Here is a 21452-nt window from a genome sequence, read left to right as displayed (position 1 = left end):
TGGTAGACTTCTGCTCTGTCCAGGGTGATACAATCAGAGCTCTGTGTTTAGAGGTCTCAGTATCTGCACAGATCCTGAGATGGGATTTATGATGAAGTCAGTCTTCGTGATTCTAGAGGTTCTGTTACCTCAGTGTCATTTTAATCCATCTTCTGTGGTTGGTGGTCTTGGGCTTTGCACTGAGCCTAGGATGGCACCTAGGTTAGCGTCTTTCTTTGTGCTTCCAGAAGCTCCATTCCGTTACAATTGTCTCTGCAGGACCTTTGGGACTGGGGATCATGCTTATTGTGCAGGTCATAGTTCAAACCCTAAACTAGGGCTTTTTTATTGGTCCCAAGATGTGTACAGTCTGGCCGTGGTTCTATCAGCCAGTCATCTGTAAATCGCGATCTTGGCTTTTGGACCTACCAAAGGGTGCCAAGTCTTCTGGTTTTGTCTTGTCGTTTGTTACTTTTAAGAATTTATAAGGATATGAAGATATGCTTTCTCAAAAACATTATACAGCACTTTTCAAGAATTAAATATAGAAAATGTACTATGTTCATAAAAGGCATATATTCTGATTTGTATTAGTTTGAGATTCAAGATGCTACCTTAAGTGGGTTGGAAAGAAGACTTCTGTGAATACACAGAAGATTAAGTTATCAGACGAAGAAAGGAGGGAAGGATGAAAGAAAAGAGAAAGGAGGAAGACGGAAGAGGAAGGAGGAGTAGGAGATGGAAGAAGAGAAGTGGTGTATTTTTTAAAAACAAGTGAGATAAGACACAGAAGGGACCACTTACGCTAGCAGCCCAGGGGGCAAAGAAGAGGGATATGGGATGCATGCTGGGAACAAGGGTGGAGGGAAGATAATACTGGTGGTGGGAATGCCCCTGATTCAATGTCACTATGTACCTAAAATATTACTGTGAAATATTTGTAAGTCACTTTGGTCAAAATAAAAATTATTTAATAAAACAAACAAACAAACAAACAAAAGTGAGCTAAATAGAAGTTTTATGATTATCATATCTTTACCTAGTTACTAGAAATTGAGATCCAAGGAAGAATAATATACCCTAAATGATAATACTACAAAATATTAAAAGGATAAAAGCTATAACCTCTGTGTCTTAAAACAGAATTTAATATAATTTTTACTATATATATTTTATTCTCATGAGAAAAATTTAAATGGTGATTTTATAGGAAACCATGTTACCTAATTACATGTAGTAGTATACAATAAGTAACATAAATATTTTCTCCTCAAGAATGTAGAATTCATGTATATTACATAAACATTTATATGTAAAAAGTTAAAATATAAAATAACTCAAAATATAGCTTCAAATTTTTTGTAGTTTTTTTTTGGGGGGGGGGGCTTAGGAATGCTCAAGTATTACTCCTGGAATATTCGTATCTAAATGGGATACAGGAATAAAATCAAGTCAGCCATGTGCAAAGCAAGCTCTCTGCTCCTATAATATTGCTCCCACCCCTAAACTCAAGTATTTTTAAAGTAGAATTTAATACAGTTTCAATGTCTAAAGAGTCAGAAAATTAAACACTGATAAAACATCTAAAAGCAACTACTAACAAAATAAAAAGTAATGTAAGAAATAAATTTAGCTATAATACAGAGGGTTGGGCTCGTGTTGCATTTGGCTGACATATGTTTGTTTTTTTGTCATCATATATGAGTCCTGCTGTAACGATCCCTGAGCACAGACTACAAATGAGTTCTGAGCATGTTCAAGTATGTTCCAAGACCAAAAAGAAAAAATAAAAATTATAGAAAACTGAGCTAGAGTTAAATAACCTTAAGGGAAAATAAAGTATTAGTCTTTTATTTTTTTTGAGTACATGGAAAAAATAGTGAAAAACTAGATAAAATAATTTTTTAGAAAAATATGAAATATCCAATTTTATCTAAAGTACCAAATAAGAAGATGTTAAAAATTTCAGAGAGTCTGAATAAGTTGCCAGTGTGAATATTATCATAAATAAAAACTGTGAGCAAATTTAAATAAAAATATAACAAAAGAAAACAGGATACTATTTTTATTTTCATGAAGCGTAATATATTATATTTTTCACTGTTTATCTTCTTCATTTTATTTCTTCATTTTCTTCCACATTCACCTGCCATATTAAACTCATGTGCATTTTTCAATGTGAGCTAACAGTAACACATTTTTTTCCAACCTAGTAACCAATCTATTGAAAGTTACTCCCTTTCTTCATTGTTTAATATTTTAATGTTGCACTTTTATTTTTATAATCTGTACATTACTTTTACACATTTATAAGTACATTCCTTTTAAAAAGCAAATGTAAAAATAGAAAGTTAAGGAGATGATTCAAAAACCTGGATTGTACTTTTTATTCTTTTTTTCTTTTCTTATAAGAAACCTGGGTTTGATTTCTGGCCCTATACAGTTTCTTGAGCATCACCAGGAGTGGTACCTGAGAAATGCTAGATGTTGTCAAAGGTAAAAAAAAACACAAACAAAATGAAAGCATAATTATAGAGAAAAACTGTCAACTGTCAAAGAAAAAAGACTAGACATTCACAAAGGTTGAAATGTTAAAGTATAGTTAAAGATGCCCCCATCCTCAAAAAGATGGGAAACAAACTTGTTTTAGTCACACAGAAATTTCTGAATAAATAGATTATGGATCTGAACACTGTGAAAATTCTTCAGATAAAGTTTCTGGCTCAAATTTATTTAAATGCCAAATCAGTTTCTGCTCACACTTAAAAAGACACATCAAGAAGGGACAATACCAGTTATATATGTGTGGTTTCAGGGACTGTCATTTAAAACTATTTTCTTTTGTTTATATACAAAGCTGTATATAAATACTATGTGTAAAACTATGTGTAAAATACCATTGCTAACATTTGGATAGTAACTATTAGGTAAAAATAGTATTTTAAATGAAAATATCCTGAAATCACATTATTTAGAAAATATAGATTTCTCATTTGGATTTGTTTTGGTTTTAGGTTTGGGGCCATCTAAGGCCATTTTTACACTTCTATTGCTTCTAGATCTATGTTCAAAGGTCACTCATGAAGATGTTCAAGGAATCTTCTCCGGGATGAGAATTGAGTCTGGGTTGGTCATAGGAGAGGCAAACATTGTGTGTGTCTTATTTCACACGATACACATCATACCCCAAACAGAGAGAATTTAAATCAAAATGTAATTTATAAAAATCAAGTAGTGAAATATTTTTATTGTCCTAGGATATAATTTTTTTATTTCTTTATTTTCTTTCTTTTCCTTTTATTTTTTTTGGTTTTTTTTTTTTGTTTGTTTGTTTTTGGGCCACACCCGGCGGTGCTCAGGGGTTACTCCTGACAGTCTGCTCAGAAATAGATCCTGGCAGGCACGAGGGGGGGGGGGGGGAGAGACCATATGGGATTCGAACCAACCACCTTTGGTCCTGGATCGGCTGCCTGCAAGGCAAACGCCGCTGTGCTATCTCTCCGGGCCCACTTCTTTATTTTCTATCCTTATATCTGTTAGGGGTAGTTATGTTTGGCCCCCAACACTGCCAACCCCTGGAGGTATTCAGAGACCATCCAGGGCCAAAGCCTAAACTATAATTGAACATATATCAACAAGCTCTTCAACCCTCGCATACGCATACTCTGTTGCTTTTTCTTTATATTTTAAAGAGAATTTTTACAACTTAATCAACCTTTCTTTGTGTAAGTTACTGCAACCAATATTAATACTATATATTACTAAATGACAGTGACTGTCCAATAATGAGTAGTATACCATCTAAGAATTCATATTTTTAAATATTTTCAAAGGCTTAATAAACCTGCAGTTTAAGAAAATTGCAGAACCAATAGATGACCTATTTTAATAAAATTGTCTAAAGTATAAATTATAGAAAAGCTGAAATATAAGAAGTCTCCATGATCAATAAAAGTATGCAGTAAGCAATGAACTCAAGATGAGTATTTTATTTATAAAAAGAGTGACCATAATAAAGTTACTCTGCATAGATAGCTGGATGATTACACTTAATAGTCAAACTTACCATGAACTAAGGAATCTCAGTAATTTGAACTGATTTTAATTTTGAACTGAGTCAAGAGAGAACTGTGTTAAAATCTTTGAAACCAGTACCATAGGAATGGAGATTAGGAAGAATAGGGTGGTGTCTAATTTTTTGCTAAGGACTGAAAATTGTTTGATTATTTCTATTTTAGGCAAAATTTGGCTTTTCTCAGACCTTACTCCTTGCTTTGCACTGAGGAATTACTTTTGGTGTAATTTGACCATTTGTGTTGCAGAGTATCGTACCATGGTTGGTTGTGTAAAGTAAGTGTCTTATCATGTGTCTTATTATCCAGCCCAGATGATATCTAATTTTGGAATCCAATGGTCAGTATTTTACATTTGGTTGTATCTTAAAAGTTTTTATTTTCCATTCACTCTAACCCAATTACTTTTGGGAACAGAACTTTTGTTTGATCTTAAAAGACAATCAATCCTCTACCACAGAAGACCTTACCGCTGACCTGGCATTGACCTACTCCAAAGAGGAGTCCCTTAACACCAAGAAGACATAACAACAACAATAACAACAACAACAACAACAACAACAACAACCTGCTTTCAGGGTAGGGCTATCCACATTGCCCTCTAATTGTGAGGTGAAACTAGAGGAGGCTCCACATCCTGACTTCGATGTAGGATATGCACAGATTCCAGGATCTTTACAGCAGTGCTTCTCAAATAGTGAGGCTCAGTCAATGGGGGTGTGTTTGACCTCTGCAAACACTGTCCTAAGAAGCTAAGCCCGGTGTTTATGTCTCTGTATGTCTCTGGAGCTGAGTTGCTGTGACCTGCTTCAAATCCCGCTACGAAAAGCTATGCATTGCAAAACGTGCTCATTGTAGCCATTAATACAGGCATCACCTCTGATTAAAAAATCAGCAAATTATTTTATATATTTTTGTTTTGCAGGTTAAAGATTTTTTTTAATAAAGATACTATTTACAGTCGTGTAGGGGAGCAAAAATATTTTCTTCTTCCTGGGGGGCATGACAGAAAATAATTGAGAAGCACTGAACTACAGTAACCTGACACCAACAACATTGACTGTGCAGGGGGTGGTGGTGGTGGTGGTTATTGGCACTACAGACAATAACTTGGGTTGGACAACCTAGTATGCCTGGAGCCTTGAAATGGTCTCATGCCAGAAAACTTCAAGGGGTAAGGTCTCCTTGTATTTTAGGCCAAAACTTTTCCTTTCCATGTCCCCCATATTTTGCTGTGTCTATGCAAACAACAATTGCCACTCTAACACAGTTTTGGCTGTACTTCTTTAATTCGTATTCTTAAAAAAAAAAGAAAAGCTTATTAAACCTTTTGCTAGGTCTTTAATGAGTTATTTGGTGATTCAATGATTTTCAAAAACTATACTTGCTACTGAACCTTTTCTTTCTCTTCCATCTTGTTAGTTTTTTTTATTTTTTTAAATAACTTTGCCTTTGTTCTTCCTGAAACAAATGCATTATGATCAATTGTGTCAACTATATGATATATTTCCTTTAAGTAAATTTTTAAAAAATTGTATTAAAAAAAGACTATGTAAGATGGGTATCTTTCCTCAGATGACACCTACACAACTTTGATTACTGGGACACATGATTGATGCATGTTATTCCTTCACAAACTGATAGAGGAAGCTTAGGCTTACTCTCTGCTGAGCAGTGCTTATGCAATTGCCTAGAAAATGGGAGACAAAAACTGAGCAGAAAAAGAGAGAAGACATAATCAATTTTATTCTCCATGAAGAAGTTATTACACAAATAATGAGGCAGAACTTCTCCAATTTTAATAATAATGGACTAGATATCATTGAGATTACTGAATCAAATTAATGTATTCGCTGATAGGAATAAAATAACAAGATAATAAATGCAAGAGAATATTTGTACCCAAATGCCCTTTAAACATGATTTCAGTATGAGGTTTCAAGTCATAGTTGGTTATATCTATAACTAAGTGAAAATGGTCCTCACCACAGTCATTAGAGGAGAATTACTCCTCCTTGAAGTAGAAAATGCAAGGGCAATAATAATAATGCAGATAGCTAAGTGCAATGAACTTAGGTGAGAGGCCACAAGGCAAGGCTTCAGTCATCTACATTTTTTGGAAAGGAAAGGTTGTGCAGATAAAGGCTGCACAAATCCCTGGCTTCTATATTCCATTTACAATTCACATTCTCTTCATTATTTCTGACCCTTACGTAGTGGGAAAAAATAAAATCCAACATGATCATCCTAGAAATTTTATTTTTGTTAACATCAGCATAAAATGATTTTAGAAATTTTTTAGAAAATTGATGTCAGCTTTATTTAACACTATACTTTAATAAAGTATTTGTATTATTTACCATCAACTAAAAAGGAACCCTATTTATCTCTCTTCCTTTTCCAAAAATATGTACAATCTATAGTATTATAAAAAAAGTTTTGCTGATCTAAACCAAAATAATGACTAGATTAATTCATTAGACATCCTCAACTGATTCTAAGTGTAAGAAAAAATGGGACATCTTCATCGTTTCATTTTGGTTCTGGCCAGTATATATTTTTGATTTTACCTGGTGCTTTCTCCAAATACTTTTGGGATTATTTTTGGTTACAGTGGAGTGACTTTTGTGTAATTAGAGTGACCTTTGAGACTTTTATTTATAATTGTATTTAGATTTTATATTTTTAATATATATAATATATATTATTTATTTATTTTATATTATTTATATATAAATATATTATTTATATTATATATATATTTAGTATAATATATTTTTAATGCCCATTGTTTCAGATTCAAATACACAAAGGGGAGGAAAGGCATCTCTTGATTTCTTGAAAGTAATGCTCAGACCAATAGGGAATAAAATTTGCATAATCTATACTTGCCCTGTCAAAATGAACGAATCTTAGATGGTTGAACCTGCTTTCTTTGGTATATAAGTGTAAAATATAAGCTGGAATTTATGCTAGTGAGCTAACATTAAAGCTGAATACTCTATTCGTATATACATACAAAATAATATATATGTATATTTTCCCATAGTGATATAGTCAAACCATTTAACTATCTAATAATATTTAAATATTTCCCAACATAGCAAAGATAAATTACCCAAACCTCTGAAGTTTGAAACTGTTTGCTTTAAGATCTGCTATTTATTTCATCCAACTTGTGAATTACACACATCCATTTTATAATACCACTACCTTGTTTGTTGAAGTCTTTTAATATTTCGCAAGTTTTCCCATCCTCATAAGCACCTGAGATGTTTCAGAGTTTAATGAGAAGGCTTCACTTTCCTGTCTCTGGGCCTCACCTTGTGAAGTCTGTCATTTCCATCATGATCATACACATCTGCTTAGCCAGCACAATAATATCATTGCCACTGTCGTCCCACTTGGCTACTTCAGCATCCAGTTTGCTTTTCTCTTGGTGGAATATCTCCACCTGCTCAGCTATTTTTGCCTTTTCTTCCTGTGGCAGTTGTGCCATGATGGCCTGTAGATTACAGAAACAGCATGACTAATATTGACAAAGGAAATCTAGACAAGAAGTTGACTCTAATCTCAGTTTTGGCAGTTAGACCCTGACAAAGGTGACAGGCTGCTTTCCCATTCTGGAAAGTATATCTTAACAAATAGGCACAGATTGATGATATGGTCCCCAAATTTACTGTCCCCCCACACCCACAGCCATGCAAAAAATAAAATGCAGTGATACACAGTGATACAAGTGATCACCCTTGGATGATATATGTTTGCCCCAAAGAATCTTTTCTTGACAATTTTTATATTTGATTTCAGGAAACTTCTACCAGATGAAAGACTATACTTCTGTCGAACACTGAAATCTGTTCTGAGATGGAAAAAAAAAGAAAAAATAAGACCTGTTACTGGAAAGAAGAGAAATTTTAAGCATCATCTGAGCATCTAAGTGTGGTAGGGAAATATTCTGAGAGTTAATATGAGTCTAGTTAGATATTGAATAGAAATTCTTTAGCTGAAGCATTTCCAGGCTAGAACAACTATTCCCATCCTACTTCACTAGCCTCATTATATATAGATATGCTACTGGGGGGTGTAGATATGCAGAGAACAGGATTAGAAGAAGGGTGACTTTCATTATTTTTTGGATAAGAAAATAGGATGGAAATAACTATAGTGTCAATTTTAGTCAATATTGAGCCCTTTATTGTTGTTCTTTATTTTGGGACCATGAAACAAAGGTGTTCAAGGATCACACATGTGACTTGGGATGGCCAAGTCAACTACATACAACACAAGCATCCTATCAGCTCTACTACCACTCTGGCCTGTACAGTATTTATAAAAGAATAATTCTAGTCTACAAGAATTTTTTAGGCCAGAGGCATGACTCAATGGAAGAGCATATGCTTTGCATGTGAGGGGCCCTGACTTTCATTCTCATTACTATACACAATCAAAAAATGTATCTGTAACCCTCAAATTAAAGAGTGGTATTAATTCATTATTATGACAATGGGAAAATATTTGAGTCACCCAATACATTGGTTTCCGGGTAAAATTGAATAGATAATTCTCCATGTCTCTTATATTTTTGTGTCAACTCTCTATTGTACACACGTGTCCATATGTAGTGGTGATTTGACTTAAGGAAATTACTCAGATAAAATTGTGTGAGCTTTCATAGAATATGAATTAGAGATCATTGTAAATTTAAGGCTAATGAATCAAAAGTATTCAGGAGCAATCATGAAATAAGTTTTATATTCTTTCAGTAAAAACAGTAGTGGAACTCTCAGCTTTCAAGAAAATAATCCTGTATTTCCCTTGGCAGCAATAATTCAGTAGTCCCTAATTAAGGGCTGCTAGTAAATTTATGGCTTGATAGTACCATGAACAGAGAAAATTAAGAGTATTTGTTAAACACCATTTATATAGTAGGAAAGAGAAATGTTGAAAACTATCACATTGCCCACTTACACACCATATGTATTCTGATTCAGCTCTGATAGTATTGTGGATCTGAGATATATGTAGTGTCTAAGACTGAGGAAATATGACTTAGAAGGACCTGAAGCTTGTGCAAAGGACAGTGAAAGAGCTTTTACTTTTAGCAAAAGACAGAAGTAAAACAGCTTGTAAACACCATCCCAACATGAGTTGAAGTTAAGTAATCGAGTTAAGAAAAGCTAGGCTAGAGACAGAGGGTAGGTAGAGTACTCTATTTGCATGAAATCAATTTGAGTTTGATTCCTGGCACCAGATGGACCCCTGATCCCTACCAGGAATGATCCCTGAGCACAGAGTCAGGAGTAAGCCCTGAGCACTATTGGATGCAAAAAAAAAAAAAATTAAAGAAAATAAAAAAAAAATAGAAACTGGGCTAAACTGATATTCAGGGCCTATCATTGACCAAGTTTTAGACACTGCTTACAGTCTGTGTGCTTAATTTGGGGTGGGGGAGAGAAAATACCAAAAAAATTATGGGGAGCAGAAAATTAGATGTTTATATTTTATTCACACAAAAAAATTTCAAAAATTCGTGACTGTGCATACTGTTAAATACTTACTAGTTTTCATTTCCAGTATCCTTAACTGTGATCAAATCAAAGGATAGAGAGACCAGTGAAAGTGGGGCAGAATTGAAGACTGATGTGATTCCATGCATGGAGGGATGGCTATGGAATGTTGTACTTAGAGACTTGTAAGTACACATTCCCTAACCTATTTATTTCTACTGTGAGCTAAATATTATTGACTCTAGTTTATTAATAACGATTTTACACATTCCCAATGTTGCACAACTAATAATCTGAAGGAATAGCATCCAAACCTCTAAGGAATCAATGAGCACAACTGAAATGTCAAGTACAACCATGCAAATTTCATGCATAATGATCTTGGTCTAGTGCAGTGCTTCTCAAATAATGGGGCACGTCCTCCAGGGGGTCGCGAGTCTCCGTAAAGGGGGGCACGTTTGACCTCGACAAACAATGTCATAACAAGTCAAGCCCCGTGTTTATGTCTCTGTATGTCTCTGGAACTGAGAGTTGCTGTGTCCTGCTTCAAACCCTGCTTCTGAAAGCTATGCATTGCAAAACGTGCTCATTGTAGCCTTTAATCCAGACATCACCTCTGATTAAAACATCAGCTCAAATTATTTTATATATTTTTGTTTTGTAGGTTAAAGCTTTTTTTTAAATAAAGATACTATTTACAGTCGTGTGGGGGGGGGCGCGAAAAATATTTTGTTCTTCCTAGGGGCCATGACAGAAAATAATTGAGAAAACACTGGCCTAGAGGGTCAGGGTTGCTCTGTCTACCACATTATGAATCTTGCTGATGTAGTTTTATTTTCCAGAGAAGGGGGAACCTTTGTCTTGCTTCAAAGAGGTCTTCCAACTAACTAGAAACCACTTCCTCCAACTTTTTAAGGATAACTTGGTCTACTAAATTCTATATTGTATATTTTCTATTTTACATATAAATGTTTATAATATATACTTTATATATATCAAGGGCTACTTATATGTATACATTGTCTCTATGTATACATTATATATGTGTCTATAAATTTACAGTCTAAACTTGAATAGCTTGTATAGATACATAAAGGATTTTCTAAAAATAATTTAATTTATTTTTAGAATTTATCTATGGAGCAGAAAATCAAACTCAGTGTCTCATACATACATAAGGTGCAAGGCATGTTTTTTTCTACTTGAACCACTCTATGACTAACAATTCTGATATCTTGTTTTAAACAGTTTATTTAAAAATGTGAGAGAGAACAGTGCATACAGTGTAAGTCATAATCATACACCTCAAGCTGGAATGTGAACACTTCCATAATTATGTGTACCTTATAAAATATAGAAGACAGTTTTATGTATATGTATATGTATATATATGTATATATATATGTATATATATATATATGGGAACTGGCATTGCTTTGCACAAGGCCAACCTGGTTTGAAAAGTGGCATTCCACATTTTCCAAGCTTGCCAGGACTAATTTCTGAGCTCAAAGTCAGGAATAACCCCTGAGCACTGCCAGATTTGGCCCAAAAATAAAAATAAAGATTTGTAATAAACATATACAATATTGATATTTTAATAAGAAGAAAAAGGTAGTTATACCACTGAGTATAAAATAGTTTCAGATTTATAGTACTTAAATGTGAATTAATGAAGTATCATTTACACTGACCTAGATACATTTTTCTTTCTCATATAAAAATAATGTTTTGTTCAGGCTTTATTATTTACAGCATCAACTACAGATTTGTATTAAAAGACCTCTCCATTAATATTACTATACAAAATCACTCATATGTATGTATGTATGTATGTATGTATGTATGTATGTATGTAATCATCCCTATCATCCTTAATAACTGAAGATTTTTGGGGCTGGAGCAATAGTACAGCAGTAAGGCATTTGCCTTGCATGCGGCCAGCACAGGATGGACCCCAGTTCATATCCTGGCATCCCCAAAACCAAAAGAAAATAAAGAGTTAAAGAAATTAGATTCGGGGTCGGGAAGGTGGCGCTAGAGGTAAGGTGTCTGCCTTGCAAGCGCTAGCATAGGACGGACAGCAGTTCGATGGTCCCCCCAAGCCAGGGGCAATTTCTGAGCGCATAGCCAGGAGTAACCCCTGAGCATCAAACGGGGGTGTGGCCCAAAAACCAAAAAAAAAAAAAATTTAGACTCAACCTCCAGAAATTAATGATATTTCATAGTTCCCCAAAAGCTTACTTGGTGCATTGAAGGATATACTCTTCTCTGTCAATTAAAAGGCTGGAGATTCAATTGTATAATTTTGCATTTTAGTATTAACTGCCCTAGAGTATCTCTTAGTCTTATTAATACTCTGCCCCTGATCTTTCTCTGAATTTCCTTGGGTAAGAGCTTCTGCTTCTTGCACAGACCATAAGCTCAGTAACTATCTTTTGATTGACTAGTTGAAACATATTACCACTCACTGAAGCAACATAGTTCAAGAGAATTATCAGAGATAACTAACATTTTTATAAGGGCACAATTCTGAAGAAAAACTGGCCTATTGAAAGGAGATTTGTGAAGGAAGACGTTATTTTGATTCTAGAGGTGCTTGACCTGCATAATGCACTTAATGGGGTGTGACAGGGGTGCAAGTGTCATTATATTTGCTTCTGCTTATGTAGCTATGGATAAGCCAAAGACTTTTCCTAAATATTTTTTAAATGCTCTTGGCTTTTAAAAATTCATAATTGACCTTTTCTGAAACTGGAATTTAAAAAAAGGTTATCTATAAACAGTAGATCACAAACTGTGAAATTTGCAAGTTAATCAAATTAAAATTCAACACATGAGTTTTAATTAGGTCTTATCAATGTAACTCAGCAGTTTGAAATGTTAACACATTAAAGTAGTTCTCACTAGGACAAAAAAAAAAAAAAAACCTAAACACTGGCTATACTCAGATCAAGTGCAATACAAAATACAGAGTATGTAATTGTCCATTTCCTGAACGAAAAGATCATAAGAAAAGAGATTTTATGACCAGGAGTAGAGAGAACATGTCATTTTTAATGTTTTACGATGTGACAATATGAACATTACAGCTGTAAATTAGAGGATTCTAACTAGACTCTCCAGGCCTTTCTATAGCCTAGCTTGTCTAGATTTTCCTCTTAAGAGTTAATCATTTGAGGAATAAGGTTACAAATGCCACTTTTTCCAAAGAGAATGCAGAACTGCAATGTGGTTTGGATGATAGAACACTAGTATAAGTTGTATGTTAGATCCTAGTTTTATCATTAGTACTGCCATTAAAGTACTTTTATAAACATATATTGGTATAGATCAAGAGATACAAAATGCAAGTTTTTGACACAAGCCAATACCTACTCTGCCAAAATCTTTTTTTCTTTAATCAAATTTTTTTTTTGGTTTTTTTTTTTGGGGGGGCCACACCCGTTTGACGCTCAGGGGTTACTCCTGGCTATGTGCTCAGAAATCGCCCCTGGCTTGGGGGGACCATATGGGACGCCGGGGGATCGAACCGCGGTCCGTTCCTTGGTAGCGCTTACAAGGCAGACACCTTATCTCTAGCGCCACCTTCCCGGCCCCTAATCAAATTTCTTAAAGACTGCTTAGCCTGAGCAGAATATTCCATAATCAGCTTAACATTATGTGGTAGGTGTGACATATTTTATCATGTGTTCTCTTTATAGCATTATAAATTAGATGTTGTATATCATGTTTATATATTTACAGGTTGATGAAGCATGGGGAAATTAACAAAGTTATCACAAAGTCACAGCTTAATCAAGTTCATGTTTTAAATCGAGCATCTGAGACTCCAAAAAATAAATTCTATCATCTAGGAAAAATATCCAAGATTTCTGTTGACTAATTTTAACTAAATCAACCTTTGAACAGTAATAAGATATAACACCTGAAATCAAAGGGTAAGGTCACTTTCAAAATTTGTCATAAGGAGTCATAAAATATTGCAAACAAGGCATTAGTCAGGAATATTTAAAAGAAATGGCCATTTTCATTTCAAAATATGACAACGTTGTTAAAATAATACTAAAGATCTATCTCAGATTGTAAGTTATTTGTATTAATTTTCTATGTTTAGAAGAGATTTTGTCTAAAAGTAAAAAATAAGGCAGTTTCCAAGGGACAAGTATCTGCTAAAAAGAACATGTTCCACTATCAAAGACAGTTTTTGCCTCCTTCACAATTTTCTCTAAATTAACATACTTCTCTGGTCAAGAATTTGACCATCTGTCATCTCAGCAATTCAAAGTACCCTCTTATTTTCTACTTACAGCCATAATGCTATATCTCTGATTTGTCATCACATAATCACAGGATAAAATAGGCTGACTCAATAACAAGTGCTGTCTCCTGCAAGTTAATCACACAGACCACATGACAGGCCTCAAAGACAGACTAGCAAGTGTTCTTCTTACTATGGTGGATCAAGTTTGTAACTCAAATTTTCAAAAGAAACTACTTCCTTTTCACAGTATTCTGAATAGAATAATAATTGATGTAGAGAACCACTTGACCTTGGTTTCTACTTTGGTGCCTAAGATAAAGTTGTCCAAGACAGAAGAAGCACATTGGGACAATATTATTTCTTGTAAGAAACATAGTTAACCTTGTCACTTGACAAGATGGTGATTGTAAAGCAAGATAAGGTGTGTCTATTATGCCTTGTTCTTTGAAGAAATAATTCACTAGATACTAGATCAGCTCAATACTGAGTAGCAGGCACTCAAATTGAATTTGACTTGTTTGAATGTATTATTCCAAACTGGTTCTTTGTCATTTTGATAAAATTTTGCTTTAACTGCATTTTTCAAATGAGTTAATTTAGTTGATAATTATTTTAGTATTATGCTAATAATACAGTATGTGTCTCAGTTTGATAAAATTTTCAATATTGTAGGAGAATGGTTAAAATACTCCCCAGCAATTTTGAAGAAAAGGCTTCATGTTCTTTTTTGTAGTTTTCTACTATTACCAGTGTGCAATCAGAAGATATTTTCCTTCTAAAGAATAAATACCAGTTATCCATTATTGAGCACAATGTATATCAAATATTTTTCTTATTAATTTATAGATATTAAAGCCTATAGAAGAATTATATCAACTGCATCTACTATTTATATTCTACTTATTAGAATTAAGCAAAATATAATTAATCAGTGTTCTCTATACTTTACAACTAAAAACAATATTGATCTGGAATCAAAGTGAATATTTCATGTTCTGGCTTTTATGTACATATTTTATATCAATACTTTATTATATATTGTCTGTCTTTCAAATTTTAAGTGAGATTTTCTGAATATATAAGTTTTATGCAAAAATGACTTTCTAAACTCACCATAAACTTTAGTATCTTTTGAGTGCGCTTGATTTTATCCCAAAATAGGCTTTTGCTTACTATTCCTTAATAATTCTTAGCCAGTGAGTGTGAACTTCGAAAATGTGGACTAATTTAAATTCTAAATTGACAACTATCTTTCAATTGCATGCTTCCTATAAATTAGCTTAAGTAAAATGTAACACAGAGACTTAAAACTAAATCTAAATATATATTGTTTTTTTAATCCAATGGAAACTTCACCATTTTCTATAATGTCTCTTAACTACATGCATATACCCTTAAGAAAATAAATTTGCCATAATTAGTCAGATATACACTTCCTCATAGCTTATGTTGGCAGATATAATTCAAGAGAATTTAGGAGTAGTCAGTCAAATGTATCCAAAAGCCAGCCACTGTAGTATCTCCTTGTGTGCTTCCTCTTGATCAGTGCCTTAAAATGTGGCATTTTTCACATCTCTAGGACTTTATAATCACCCACAGAGAGATCTAAAACTATTTCCCAATTATAGGTACACGATGGCAGATGGATCAGAGTTCCTCTCAACTCTGATGGCCTTGTAATATTTGTAAAATAGGCAGAGTTGTTATCAAAGACCACAGGCAAAAGTATAGGAAACAGACATAAGAGTAACAAAGCAGAATAATTCAATACTTATCACTGATGCTCGTATTAAGAAGTTGAGAAACTTTAAGCAGACCAGTAGATCTAATGCCCATGCAAGAAATTAACATTCCTATTTCCTCTGGTTTATTAACCAACTAAGTGGGACTTTATTTGGATTAAACTATTTAATGATAAACCCAGCAATAAAACAATTCATATAGATATCAGTGTTTCCTTTTATGGTACTGGTATGTTTTGAATGATGAAGAGAGAAGGAAGAAAGTTGTAAGAATCAGTTGTAGTTATTTTGATTACATAGTTTGAATTGCAAAATTAGTAATCATTGATTGTTTATAAATAGCATATATGAGAGCATATATTTTTAACCACTAATGTCTACAGTGTCAGTTCTCTGAATTAAGATATTCCCACAAAAATGTTTGGTTAAATTATATGAATAATAACAAGACAAAGTCCCAGGTGCCCCCACTTACCCTTGCACTTTGTCCTGCAATGAGTTGGTCATCCTCTGTCTGAACGCTTGTCCGGCTGCGCACATCATAATCTTCCTGCTCAAAATCAGAATCATCCTCTAACTCTTCTGGAGTCTGTCCATACAAAAAAGAAGGGAAGGAGAAAATAGGATATTTTATATATGTGGTTACAAATTTACATTTCCATCAGCACAAACCCTCATTACGAACAAAAAGTTGCCCCAACACAGAAAAATAGCTAATAACCAATAATTCTAACCCTAGTAAAAACTAAATAGAGGGTTAAACAAGGAGGGTACCAGGGTCAAACAGACATATGATCACTAGTAGTAAGCTAGACAAAGAGGGGACCACTTACTCTAGCAGCCCGGGGTGGGTGTGAGGGTGGGGGATATGGGTTGCAGGAAGAGAACAGGGGTGGAGAAAGAACAAATTTGGTGATAGTAAATCCCCTGATTTAATGATAATATGTATCTAAAATACTACTGTGAAAGATATGTAAGCCTTGGGGCCGGCGCGGTGGCGCTAGAGGTAAGGTGTCTGCCTTGCCAGCGCTAGCCTAGGACAGACCGCGGTTCGATTCCCCAGCATCCCATATGGTCCCCCAACCCAGGAACGACTTCTGAGTGCATAGCCAGAAGTAACCCCTGAGCATCACCGGGTGTGGCCCAACCCCCCCCCACAAATGATATGTAAGCCAATATGGTAAAAAAAAAAAAACTAAATATCCTAAATCAGAGTAAGAGACTAATGAGGGAGTCCCTTGCTTTCTATGAAATGTTAGAAGATCTTGAATGAAACTGAATACAAGAAAATTAGTAAACATAGTAAAACAAAAATGTAAGTAAATCTCATTGAATTATAATCTGCACTGTGTAATAGTGGTATATTACTCTAGTTTCAAGGCTAAAAAGAACTCACCAAATAGAAAGCATGCTTCCAATGGATTCCTTGTAGGACAGGGCTCCTCCCTGGGCACCAAAGAGTTGGCCCGAGTTACCCATAGCAGTGCCACATCACTGGATTAAGCACCCATTCTTTAGGAATCACACTGGCAGATCAAGTGTTGGCAGGAATGGTTCTAGTTTCCAAACACATCTCAGGAGCTCACCAAACTTTTTTAATTTAGAAAGTATATAACTATATAACTATATATATATATATATAATATATAGGTAGATCAAAGAAACTATTAATAGTAGCTTAAACTATAAAATAATAAAAAGTAAAAAGCTTATTCATTTTCTTAAAGTTATGCTAGAAGTTTAAAAAAGATACTTTAATGTAAAATTTGTTAAATGTAAGGAAACTTCTTTACTAAATCCATAAAAATATCTCTATTGAAAAGTCAAAATAAGGTCACAAGTGATAGACTGAATGAGTAAAAATACAACGTAGGTCTAGAAAATGTATCAAGTGGTAGAACAAAGCCAAATATAGGAAATATATTGAGTCTAATCCTCTGGCCTTCTTATCACTGTTCTCATCTGGCAAGTAATACCACCAGACATAATCATCATATCACTAGCCTTTGGTACTAAAATATCAGGTCACTAAAATCAAGCTCAGCACAGCCAGTGGTGATCAGGGTGGCCACTATAAAAATAAGATCCAGCCTATACTACCTATAAAATCATCACTAGTTTAAAACTCATACATAGACTTCATATAAAGGATAAAAAATAACACACCAAGAAAATTGTAATGACCCTCTAACCAATATATGCAGATCCAACTATGTTTACATCCAAAAAAAGAAATTTTATATTCAAAATGATAATAAATATTTAATATATAAAAGAGTCAATATTTCAAGAAAATAAATCATAGATATTTGTGAATCTAATGGTTAGGAATACCCAAGTATATAAAGTAAAAATTAAGAGATTAAGAAGAGGGCCCGGAGAGATAGCACAGTGGCGTTTGCCTTGCAAGCAGCCTATCCAGGACCAAAGGTGGTTGGTTCAAATTCCGGTGTCCCATATGGTGCCCCATGCCTTCCAGGAGCTATTTCTGAGCAGACAGCCAGGAGACACCCCTGAGCATTGCCCGATGTGGCCCAAAAAACAAACAAACAAACAAAAAGAGATTAAGAAGAAAAATAAGCAAAATGCAATAATAGTGGGGACTGTAAAATTCTATGCTCAAATATAGAAAGATTATTTAAAAAAATCAAAGGAAAATAGATTTGAACACTAAGAATAAATTAAACACACATGTTTCTGTTTAGTGTCTTGTCTTTTTTTAAAGTAAAGAATGGGTTTTATTGGAAAGTACTTTTTAGAAAGGAGAGAGAGAAAAAGAGAGTAACATGCAGAAAGAGAGCATGGGTTTCTCCAAATGTGGAGAGAGCACAATATACAAAGTTCACATTCTCAAGGGGGAGATAAAAGTAACATGTCCTTGAGCATCAGGACCCAGGCAACACATATACCCCCTAAATGCCACCCAACTTCTTTTTCAAAGTAGCAAAATACAATTTCTTATTTCTTTAAGCACAAATTTGGGACACTATCTAGTTGGTACAGTATTAGCTAAGAGTCTTGGTAAATTCAAGTAAAGTAAAATCTTGTCATAATGGCATGAAACTAGAAAATTGGGAAATCTATGCATATATGGTAATTAAACATTCTCCTAAAAAACCAATGAACCAAGAAAATTAAAAGCTAAATTAAAATTTCTTAAGAAAACCAAAAATGGAAACACAATATCAGAACTTATAGGGTGTAGTAAAAGCAATTCTAAAAGGCAAGGCAATAAACACCTATATTATAGGTGTTCATAGAAATAAACACCTATATTAAGCAACAAGACATTTCAAAAATATGCACCTTCACCATGCCTTCAAGAACTAGAACATTATGTACAAATTAAAATGAACAGAAATGATTGTATCAGAAATAATTAAAAGAAAGACAATGTGTTAATAAAACTAAAAATAGGGTTTTTTTTGTGTAGAAAAGTAAGATAGATAAGCTCTAATCTAACTACCCAAGGATAAAGTGAGACATCCAAATCAATAATCTTAAAAGACAAAAAAAGAATATTTAACAATTTAATAACAAAACCTCAAATATCATACGGTTACAAAAGCAGTTTCTTAATATTAAGCTAAATTATTAAACTATATCACCAAAATATTACTGATATAAAGCAAGCAAATAAATATATGAAAGAATAATGGAACCAGAGCAATAGCACAGCGGTAGACCAAACATTTGCATTGCATGTGGCCAATCCAGCCAGACCTGGGTTCAATTCCCAACATCCCATATAGTAACCCAAGCCTGCTAGTAGTGATTTCTAAATGCAGATCCAGGAGTAATCCCTGAGCATGGTCACTGTCTTGGTGAACCCCCTCCAAAAAAAAAAAAAAAAGAGAGAGAGAGAATGGAAAGCCAGAAATAAATTCAACTCTATAGAAAAAATTATATTTTAATCAAAATGTTATGAAGTATTATCAAATAATATTTGATAAAGAGGTCATGAGTTTTAGTAGTTGAATTATTTTTTCATAATGTGATAAGATAGCTAAATTTTTATACATAAAAATGACTTTTCACCCAGACCTCAACTACTCACAAAAATAATTAACTTACAATGGATTGAAAAATTAAGACCTGAAGCCAAAATATCTCTGGAATAAAATGCATGAGAAGAGCACTTTAGCATGCAGCTTGGTAATGTTATCAAAAAGTGATTAATTAAAACACAAGCAGCAATTTAAACTAAAAAATGTTATATGACATCAGACTAAGGAGTTCTGCACAGTAAATAAAAACAGTAATAGTTAAACAATAACTTACAGATTGGAAGCAAGTCTTTGAAAATCATAAAAAATAAGATGTTGAAGAATATACATATGAACTAGAATAAAATTATAGCAATGTAAACAGTAAAAATTATCTGAATAGACACAAAATGATGTATACACATCACTAGTAACTTGGAGAAGGAAAATTAATAGCATAATGAAATACTGCTTCACAACTTTCAGAATGGCTATTATCAAAAATACAAGAAATAACAAGTGATAGTATGAATACAGTGCTCTATTGATGGTTTTATAAAATAGTAAAGTAACTGACACACAGCATTTGAAGTCCTGAAAAAGCTAAAGATGGAATCACCATGTGATCTAGTAATTCAGCCTCTCTATATATGTGTATTAAATTAAAAATATGTATCTGTAGGCACAGTTACATCAATATCTTATTTATAATATTCATCACATGTAAACAACTCAAGTGTTGGGAAAAAAAATCTGGGAAAAATTCTTTCCCACCTTTAACGAAAATAACATAAAACATCCATTACTTCCCGTGTGCCATCATTGTATTCTCTAAGTGGTTTACATACTCTCATAACAATTCTAAAACACAGTTTTACAGAAACGTAAACTTTTACAGAAAGGGAAATTGAGTCATGCCTTATACTTTGCTAAAAGGCTTCTAAGTCAGATTTGGAGCATTTTCTCTATTGAGCCTCATAAAAAAGAAGGCAGTCATCTTGGGGAGTGATGAGGAGAAGAGCCTAATCTCACTTATAGTTAGTATGAGATTTTGAAGCCTAGATCTCAGCAGCCTGGAAGGTGACAGTCATCCACAAACTGATTGTTGGACACAGTAAGTACACCCATAACTGTCTTTGCAATGAACAAAACTGATGATGTAGTTACCCATTTCTCAATCAAAGGGGCACATTTTTATTCTGCAGGTTTGTTTGGTGACCTGACTGCAATTAATCAGCTGTGGTTATTGATGAGGCCTTGAGATTGGTCAGACAAGCATAAAATGGGATCCTTCATGCCAATATCACATTATGCCTAGTAATTTTCCAAGCTTTGACATCTCCCTCTTATTCTCCTTCTCTCTCACTACCAACCTTATTAACATTCACTCAGTCATCTACAGATGCTCAATTTTCTTTCATAGTTCTATTGGAAGAGAAAAGAAAGAAATCATATTCACCCCCTTTATTAGCTAAAGCAGGGAAGAGGTGAGCATTGAATAGCTTGTATTTTCATTGTGGCAGAGACAATCTCTCTGATCATTTCTCACTCTTCCAGAGTACACTGCAGAACAATTACAGTAGGTTGGTAAATTCTGCTGACAGCTAAGATGACAAGATTGCAAGCACTTTTCATCTTTAGTTTTTGCAAAAGAAAGCAAAATAAAAGGGAAAACCTCACTCAACTGAATACAGAGAATGTGACAGTGTCTGTAGTACTGTATCTAAACATTTTCATGATCTGTGTACTTATTTGATGAGTCCATGATAAACACACCTGGCAGTAAAAAGCTGATAATGATGCAAATTTACTCAACTGACTCTAGCTCAGGAATCAACAAAAAAGAGTGGAAAAAGAAGAATAAACTGATATGGACCCGGAGGACTTCAATGTTTTGG

At 33.9% G+C, this 21452-nt stretch overlaps 1 protein-coding gene across 3 annotated transcripts in view; it reads right to left on the bottom strand.

The window, feature by feature from the left end:
* The window catches only part of CTNNA2 (catenin alpha 2), a 1246345-nt gene that overhangs the window by 45933 nt on the left and 1178960 nt on the right, over nt 1-21452 (bottom strand). For all 3 annotated transcript variants that reach the window (XM_049784907.1, XM_049784908.1, XM_049784909.1), the window contains exons 14-15: nt 16044-16157; nt 7376-7557 (exon numbers count right to left, since the gene is read on the bottom strand). In XM_049784907.1, coding sequence (XP_049640864.1) covers nt 7376-7557; nt 16044-16157 — 296 coding nt within the window. The remainder of the gene's footprint in view (nt 1-7375; nt 7558-16043; nt 16158-21452) is intronic.

The sequence above is a fragment of the Suncus etruscus genome, chromosome 12 (assembly GCF_024139225.1).
Source record: "Suncus etruscus isolate mSunEtr1 chromosome 12, mSunEtr1.pri.cur, whole genome shotgun sequence".
Lineage (NCBI taxonomy): Eukaryota > Metazoa > Chordata > Mammalia > Eulipotyphla > Soricidae > Suncus > Suncus etruscus.
The sequence above is the reverse complement of the archived record's forward strand: the minus strand, read 5'-3'. Positions and strand labels throughout refer to the sequence as shown.